Source organism: Sapajus apella, unplaced genomic scaffold, assembly GCF_009761245.1.
Source record: "Sapajus apella isolate SASKATOON/1434 unplaced genomic scaffold, GSC_monkey_1.0 scaffold126, whole genome shotgun sequence".
NCBI classification, from domain to species: domain Eukaryota; kingdom Metazoa; phylum Chordata; class Mammalia; order Primates; family Cebidae; genus Sapajus; species Sapajus apella.
In genome coordinates this window covers 343768-352646 of record NW_022437066.1, presented here as the reverse complement: position 1 = coordinate 352646, position 8879 = coordinate 343768, and the positions used below count along the sequence as shown (strand labels likewise).

Genomic DNA, 8879 nt, shown 5'->3' with positions numbered 1-8879 from the left:
TATGCAGCCCGAGGAGAGGAGCAGCGCTTTGCTGGGGGTTTCAGAGCCGCCTCCTGATGGCGGCCTTGCTGCACGTAGGCTCGTTTCCTGCAGATGTGGCTGGGGCTTCACTGGCCAGGTTCCTCCTGCTCACCTAGGGCTGCACTTACCAAGCTGTCTGTCTGGAAGGGCCATTTCCAATATTCCCAGTCCACTGTGGGCCAATATTTTGGAAAATAAGGACTGCAAATTCCAAAGCTGCTTTTAAATTGTCAACATTCAGCAGGCAAGGTATTGCCAAGTCAGATTGCTGCTGGAGGCTTTCAGTTCCTTGACTCACTTGTGTCGGCCAGGGGCGTGCCCACCTCCTCCTGGCACATCTGTGCTCTGCCTTCATACCTGTTCCCTGGCGTGGACTTTCTGTGCTTCCTGCTCCTGTCTGGAGCCACACCTGCCCTCACCTCCTCAGAGACGTCCCCTCGGCACTTCCCTCACTCCCTGACGCCCCAGAGCTGCCACGCTCGCCTGAGTCCTTACCTTCCAGTCTTCTTCCCCCAGACACAGCCAGGCCTTGCCTCCAATGAGCGCCCTAAGTCCAGGGCAGGCTCTGGTCCCCGCCACCCAAGGCAGCAGTGCCCAGCCCTGCCCCTCCCAGGACTCTCACTTCTTAGCCCAGGCACAGTTGTTGTTTGTTTTGGGGCTGTGGGGAGCTGCGAACACTCCCAGGTGTCTGCTGCAGCTCTGACCCACCCCTAGACCTCAGAGCCGCGTCTGCCTGAGCGCCGACATCTCTGGGTGCCAGGAAACTTTCTGGTTGTGCCTTCAAAATATTTCCTGGACTGTTGCAGTGAGCACCTGCCCCTGGGTCTGCCCTGGCCCTGCTGTTGCCATCTGTTCTCAGCCTGGGGCTCTAGGGACCCCAGGCCTCTGCCGTTGGCCCAAACCTTGCGCACCCCATTCCCCACTGACTGCCCGTCCCAGCGCTCCCACCACTGCTCTCACATTTGTTCGCTGTTCTCCCTCATGCTGTTCTGGGATCCTGCCACCCACCCTCCTGGTCCTTACCTTCTTTAGGCCTTTGTTCAAATCTGCCGCCAATGAGGTGCCCCAGGGGCCCTCTCCATGGCATGCTTGTCGGAAACCTAGGCGGATGGTTTCTTCATCAGAGCAGCACTTGAGGATACATTGAAAGCCCTCAGTGGTGTCTGCCCTGTGAGGATTCTGGGATCTGATGCCTTTGAACCATAGGAACGGCTGGGAGAGGCCGTGCTCCTGTGTGAGGGGGGCTCCTTGTGCCAGCTGACAGAGTGGTCAGCCTGGCTACCATCGTGGGAGGTACGTGGACGAACAGCCCACAGCAGGAGGCTGTGAGCAGGGTCAGTGGCCCGTGGGAGTGGCCCCTTTGTCTCTCGGGGCTGGCAGCCCTGGCCGTCCACAGGCTAGACCCTGGCTCTGGGCCCCCTCAGGTCTGGGCAGTCAGGCCAAGCAGAGCACGGGGCTCTCAAGACCCCATGACCTCTAGGGCCACATGGAAGCTCCTGGGAGTCAGACTGAGGAAGGTGCTCATCTCATCCTGAGACACCACAGAGTGTGCTTCTGCGGGGATGTGGGTGGGGGAGGTACCATGTCTCCCGGGCAGCCACAGATCCCACACACAGGGCCCGAGTGACGCTTAGTGCAGAGCCGGAAGGTTCTCAGGGTGGGAGGAGGGTTATTTTTAACGAACTGCACTAGAGAATCTCTAAGGCCAGTGGCTCTGGGCAGAAAAACCACAAAATGAGAAGACCAGGAACAGAATGGCCTCAGCCCTGGGGCCTCACGTCTGCAGTGAGCCCTTGGTGGCTCAGAGCAGTGCCAGCCCAGGGTCCTGATGGAAGGGCCTCTGAGAGCTGCCATCTCTGCACCTCCCCTCCCTTCCGCTGCATGGGGGCTTGCAGAGCCTGCTAGGGATCCTGGGAAGAGCCCAGATGGGCCCTGGCCCTCCCAGACTGCCTCTTGTCTGGCGAGGTGAAGCGAACTCTCGTAGTGAGTCCCACTCCACGCAACAGGCCCGGCGTTGTCTCCATCTTAGAGGGTGGGACATCCAGGCCTCACAGGAAGGCCCCCACCCTGGTCTCAGACGTTGCCACTCGGGCTCCTGCCCGGCACCCACTGCCACCTTCCTTCTTCCCACTGTCTAACCTGCCTGCCACCTGCACCTGCTCACCTGTGGCGGTACCTTCTCCACACAGGCTCTCCTGTGATGCCTCTTACCTAATTTTAGAGACATTCGGGTCTCTTATTTGGTTAAAAAGAAGAAGAAAAATGTTTTACTTCTCTGCCGCTTCCTTCAGAGATTCCTTTTTCTTGTCTCTGCAATTCCTCTTTTACCACACATTGTGAAAATTCTCAGACATACCGGAAAGCAGAGTGAATCGGGAGTGGAGGCTCTTATGCCCCCTCCTGGACTTGGTGGTCGTTAGTGTCATGCTTTGTTTGTTTCATCCTATTTTGCTGATACAAAGTTGGTGACAAATACGACATTTTACCCCCAGTGATGTCAGCGTGCCTGTGAATGGTGATGCCTGACAAGATTGGCCGTCACGTGATGTTCATCCACAGACCTTCCTGCTTTCCCCGGTGTCCCTCCCTGGGTTGCCCCTCTGGAATCAGGGGGTGTTCCTTGTATGATACTTGCCACATCCCAGAAGGTTCTTTAACAGCAGCCCACATGGTGGCCAACAGCCGGAGGAACCCCATGGTCCAGATTTCTGTGTGCCCCTCACAGTGTTATTTCCCTTTTCTCTTATCCCTTGTGTTTGCTGCCAGCTAGGAGGAAGGGCTGAGGTTTGGTGACACTCACACCGGAGCTGCTGTGCTCCATAGGGAGCTTTATGGCTGTGCCATGGGGTGGGATGAGTCTTGACTGCCCGCCCTGGGCATCCATGCCGTCCATATTCATTAACAGACATTTTTCTGTTTTAATAAATAAACCTAAACCTGGGCAGGCAAGTTCAATGCTTTATTCTTACCATTTAGTTACCAAGTTTCAGAGCAAGGAAGTGGCATAAAAATTACTGGCAGCAAAGAAATTTTGGCCTTTTTAAAAATTTCCTCTGTTTTTGAGTGTTAATGTGGGCTCATAGAGTTTTACATTTCTTTACATGTAAAAACCAAATTTTTTACATGTGTGTTTTGATCAGTTATAGCCATTCTTATTTAGTGGTCAGATTGTCCCCTCTGGTCGTAGGGAGCCTGTGCAGGCGAGCCCTCCTTGGGGGACAGTGCTGTCTGGCACCACATGGACCCCAGGCCTCTCTACGTCCCTGGGCCCAGGCTTGGAAGCCATTTCTCTAGGATGTGCTTGTACTTTTGGAGGAGAAAGATTTTTAGACACTGAAACGAGACTGGGGTGCCCAGTGCTGTCAGCGTGCCATGGGCTCCAGATTCCCTTTTCAGAGGACAGAGCTGTGAAGTAAGCAAATGTTTAAATATGTGTTCGTGTTAATATTTCCAATTCGCATTTAACAGTATACTGTTTTTATCCAACTTCTTTGATTTCCTGTTTGTATCTCTTACAACAAAAATCCTGGTTTCTGAAATCTTTAGTTTCAAAGTAGCACTCCAGATATCACTGTTAACAGCAAGCGCCAGCACCGTGCGGAACGGCGTCTGCGTCTCTGCAGCGTCTCGGTCCTTAGGGCATGTTCCTCAGACACGGGACAGAGTCCTGTGCTTCGCGGCACTGGAAATATTTCTTGTGTGATTGTGTCACTGGTGTAATACGCAGTTGCATGAATTTTAGTTCATTTTGCATGTTACAGTTTAATTTTTGTGGTTTTTTGCTGCTTAGGAAGTTCATACCGAGAAAAGCCTTGCTTCTCCACATTCTCCGTATTCTGTTATCCGCTGTCTGAGTCCATTCGGGCCTCCATAGCAAAACACTGTGAACTGTGAGGCTTACAAATCTCACTGCTCTGGAGCCTGGAAGTCCCAAGATGAAGGCGCTGGCAGATCTGGTGCTGCCAAGGGCTTCCTGGTTCTTAGCCAGTGACTTCTCACTGTGTCCTCATGTGGCGAAGGGGCACAGCCGCTCTCTGGGGTCCCTTTCATGAGGGCACAATTCCCTCTACCCCCATGACCTAGTAGTCTCCCCAAAGCCCCGCCTCCTAACACCATCACCTTGGGGGTGAGGGTCTCAGCCTGTGAGTCTTGGGGGGACACACATTGCAACCGTAGCCCCTCAGTAACCATCAGCAGAGAGAGAGAAAAAATACTCAAGTAGACTTCTTACTCCTTCTCTTTTCTTACACAAGAAGTGGTGGAGTGTGGATACCGGCCAGCCCTTAACCTCTCTCCTGCCAGGATATTGGCAGAGCCGCCATGTTGTCATTACGTGGAAATCTTTCTCCTTTTGGGGGATCGATTTCAGCCCTTGCTGTTTATCTCAAATAATGTTGTGCACACGTCAGTTTGTTTGACCTGTTACTGTCATTAGACAAAGCTGAGGTTCCGTTCCTCCACCCAGTGACGGCTTCAGCAGCCAGTGGATGTCGATTTAGAATTCCCGTCGGATTCTTCTTCTGTTTCTCTGCTCCGGTTTCTCATTTCTCTGAGATTTTCATGCCTTGAAATCTTGCTTTGTTGTTCTTGAGGACAGCCTTAGGAGCTGCCTTGAAAATACACACGTCTGTTGGCCCAGCATCTCGTTCATCCTAAGGCCGGACTCTGTGTTCGTTTCCTCAGTGTTTCTTTCTTTTTTTTTCTTTTTTTTTTTAAGACGGGGTTTCACCATGTTGGTCAGGCTGGTCTTGAACTCCTGACCTCAGGTCGCTTGGGTTGTTCCTGTTAACATGTAGGGAGGCCGCTGGTTTCTCTCCCTTGTGGGTTTCGTTTCCCTAGTGCGATTGGCAGGGTTCCCGCCACAGACCCCGCCTCCCGCGTGGCCCCTGGGCCTTCGCTCCAGTCGTGGGTCTCTACCAGGGTGGCTGTCTTCATCGGGTCGTGGTCAGGCAGAGATTTCTGTACACAGACTTTGACACGCACCCGCCTCAGCAGCACTGCAGGTCCTTCCCCACGGGGCAGCCCTGTGCACTCTGCTAGATGGGCCGCTCCTGGTGAAAGCCCGGGCAGAGCTGGGCCTAGCCCCTCCGGGCGGGAGCCCCTCAGTTTCCATCTTGCTGCTCTCCAGGACCTTTGCGTGTGCGCTGTTGCTAGTTTCAGAGTTGCTTTCTGCCCCGAGAGGGGTCACCTATAGATTCTTAGTCCGTCAGACCCCAAAGCAGAGGGCAAAGTCCATGCCACGTGAGCCACTGTGAGCTGTGTCTTTGGGGTAGACCGGGAGGCGGCCTGCCGCGCCTTTGGCTTTGGGGGCTGTGGCTGGTCCCGTCCCGCAGCTGTGCTCACCTGGGCTTCGCCGTCTTGTCACTGCCTGCGTCGTGAAGGTTGTCGGATATCTGCCCTCCTCCATGCCCTCACCCACTAGTTGGGGTTTTAATGCCTTGACCTCTGATGTTCGTTCTGGGGCAGGTTGTGGACCCCGTGTTGTGGGACCGCCTCTGCCCGCAGGCCCCGCGCTCTCGGAACTCGGCCCTGGAAAGCTGCAGGTGCCTCCTTGCCCGTCTGCCTGGCCGTCCCCTATGGCATTGCTGTTTCCCATCGCTGGGTAACAAACCACGCCACCCACTCGCCCCAGTGTGCGCAGCAGGGGTTGGGCACTGCTGAGCCTGGGTCCCTGTGGTCGCGTGGGCAGCGTCCATGTTCTTTGCCAGCTGCCGGGCGGAACCCCCACCTTCCTGCCACGCAGCCCCTCCCTCCAGGCCGGCAGCAGCTCCGCCCTGGGGCTCCAGAGAGAGCTGCTTTTAAAGAGGTCGCGGGGCTAGATCAGGCCCAGCTGGTCAACTCAGACTCCATAATCACAGGTCAGTGCCAGGGGCAAGGGCCATGAGGCCCCCGGGATCCTGGGCTCCTCTCCAGAGCAGCAGGTGAGGAGGACGCCTCAGTCTCACCGGCCCGGGAAGGGGTGCAGCAGAGGTCGATTTCGCGGTGCCAGACCCTCAGGGCTCCTCGTCAGCAGGACAGTGCGTCCCGGTCGCCAGCCCCGTCCCTCCCGAGCCCGCCAGCCCAGCCACTGCCCGCGCGGCTTCTGCGGCCCCGGCCTCCTTTCTCTTCTGCTGTTGGTGCCAAATGGCCCCGTGGGCACGGGCGGGCCACGCTGGAAGCCCGGTGGGGACCCTGCACGGGAACCGCAGCCGAGGAGGGCAGGGTGTGTGGTGGGCGGCCACGCGGCGACGAGGCGGCCAGTGCAGGTCCCGCACCGCGGCTGCAGCTCACGGGAGAAGCCCCTCCTGCGTGGCAGTACCTGTGCCCAGCCCCAGGCTCTGGGACCGGCATGTCTGGGCCTCGCTCACTGCGGCGCGTGCCGGCTTCTCTCGCCCTGCAGGACGGGGAGGTTTACTGCATCGACGCGCGGTTCTACGGGAACGTCAGCCGGTTCATCAACCACCACTGCGAGCCCAACCTGGTGCCCGTGCGCGTGTTCATGGCCCACCAGGACCTGCGCTTCCCCCGGATCGCCTTCTTCAGCACCCGCCTGATCGAGGCCGGGGAGCAGCTGGGGTACGCACCGCCCCGGCCCCTGGCCGCAAATAGCTTTCCTGTAGTTTAAACACTGAGGCCGCGGGGGAGGAAGCTGGGGCCCGGCCCGGATTCACCCGGCTTGTGGGAGGTGCCGCTGGGTTCGACCTGAGTCTGGCTGCTCTTTCCCCAGGTTTGACTACGGAGAGCGCTTCTGGGACATCAAGGGCAAGCTCTTCAGCTGCCGCTGCGGCTCCCCCAAGTGCCGGCACTCGAGCGCGGCTCTGGCCCAGCGTCAGGCCAGCGCGGCCCAGGAGGCGCAGGAGGACGGCCTGCCCGACACGAGCTCCGCGGCTGCCGCAGACCCGCTATGAGGCGCCGCCGGCCAGGGGGGCCGTTTAGAGGAGGAGGAGGAGAGATTCTCAAAGGTCCTGCTTCGAGGCTGTGCCGCCGGCTTCCTGGAGGGGTCGGAGGTGGGGCTGCAGCCCCTGCGGGCGGGTGTGGACGCCTCCCAGCCACCTGCCCCGACCTGCGGCCTCGCTGCGGGCCCCTCGCCCGGGCTGGAGTGCACACTTCGGCCCACGCCCCAAAGACGCTGGGAATCCACGCTGGCATCTCCTTGTGAGTTTCTGATGCTGATTTGTCGTTGCGAAGTTTCTCGTTTCTTCCTCTGGCCTCCGAGGTCCTCGCTGTTCGCCTGTCCGGCCCAGACTCTTCTGAGTGGCGCTGCTCCGTTCTCCCCGCCCGCGGCCCGCGTGGCTGGTGCCGGGTCCCTGGGGCCGCACCGAGGACAGTCTCCCGCCAGTCTCGGAGAGGTCAGGAGACCGACCCCACCACTAACTTTGGAGAAAACGTGGGTTTGCTTTTAAAGGAATCCTATATCTAGTCCTGTATATCAGACCTCTCACTGGCGTTTCTTTTTAAGGAAGTGGTTTGCTGGGTGCGGCGGACCCGCACCGGCCCCGCCGGCTCCGTGGGCGCTGGCATCTTCTGTTGATTTTTTAAGCCACATGCTATGATGAATAAACTGATTTATTTTCTACCATTACTGAACATTAGGGCAAACAAAAAATAAAAAAACACAGACAACGGTGCTGATTCTGGTGTGGTTTCTACTCACCACGTGAAATAAACTATCAACTGTATAAAGAGAACAAAATGATTTTAGAATAAAATGCAGGAAAAACTTTTTTAAAAATGTTAGTCTTGTAGTGTTAATAAACTTGCCATCACCTTTTGTGTGGTGGCCTGGCAGGTCATATACTTTTTTTTGGCATATACCTTTTTAAATACTGTAATTAGTGCAGTAACAGTGGGGTTTTTTTGTGCAACTCTTCTAAGACATTCATAATGCAGTCATGTTTATTTTTTTCTGTTAAAATGTTTTTGACAGTTTTAAGAGCAGTCTTTTGGCTCTGACCATTTCTTGTTCTGTTTTCAATGAAATCAATAAAAAAAAAAAGAGAAGTACTTTAAATGGGGTTTTTATTAATGATACCATATTTCAGCTGGTCTCTGCAGAACTTGGGGTCCCCCTGGACCTGGCCCAGCTCTCTGTCCCCATCCAAGGAAATACAGCTGGATGTATTTCAGCTTTTCACCCCAGATTTGTCCCCAAAGAGGGGACATTCCGGGCAGAGGTTGGGGAGCTGTGTGCACGTGTCAAATGAGTGTGTGTGAGAGTGCGTGTGTAAAACCGTGAGACTGAGCACACTGGCGTGCTTTGTGTCTGTGTGTGTAAAAACGTGAGTGTGAGCACTGGCGTGTTGTCTGTGAATGCGTGTGTAAAACCGTGTGTGAGCACACTGGCGTGTTTGCGTGTGTGAGTACATGTGTAAAACCGTGAGTGTGAGCACACTGGTGTGTTTTGTCTGAGTGCATGTGTAAAAAGGTGAGAGTGAGCACACTGGCGTGTTGTGTGTGAGTGCATGTGTAAAAAGGTGAGCGTGTGAGCACACTGGCATGTGTGTCTGTGTGCGTGTTTAAAAAGGTGAGAGAGCACACTGGCGTGTCAGTGCGTGTGTAAAACCGTGAGTGTGAGCACACTGGCGTGTTGTGTCTGTGTGAGTGTGTGTGTAAAACTGTGAGCACACTGGTGTGTTGGGTCTGTGTGTGTGTGTGTAAAACCGTGAGTGAGCACACTGGCATGTTTTGTGTGAGTGCGTGTGTAAAACTGAGTGTGAGCACACTGGTGTGTTTTGTGTCTGTGTGAGTGCGTGTGTAAAAACGTGAGAGAGCACTCTGGCGTGTTTGTGAGTGCGTGTGTAAAACCGTGAGTGTGAGCACACTGGCGTGTTGTGTGTCTGGTGTCTGCATGCCCTGCGCCTAGCGCCAGGTGCTCTGCT

General features: G+C 55.6%; 1 protein-coding gene across 1 annotated transcript in view; it reads left to right on the top strand.

The window, feature by feature from the left end:
- The window catches only part of EHMT1 (euchromatic histone lysine methyltransferase 1), a 136508-nt gene extending 128497 nt beyond the window's left edge, over positions 1 to 8011 (top strand). Inside the window, exons 25-26 of the mRNA XM_032261864.1 lie at positions 6401 to 6576; positions 6728 to 8011. Of these exons, the coding sequence (XP_032117755.1) occupies positions 6401 to 6576; positions 6728 to 6908 (357 nt within the window). The 3' untranslated portion in view covers positions 6909 to 8011. The remainder of the gene's footprint in view (positions 1 to 6400; positions 6577 to 6727) is intronic.
- Positions 8012 to 8879: the final 868 nt, after the last annotated feature.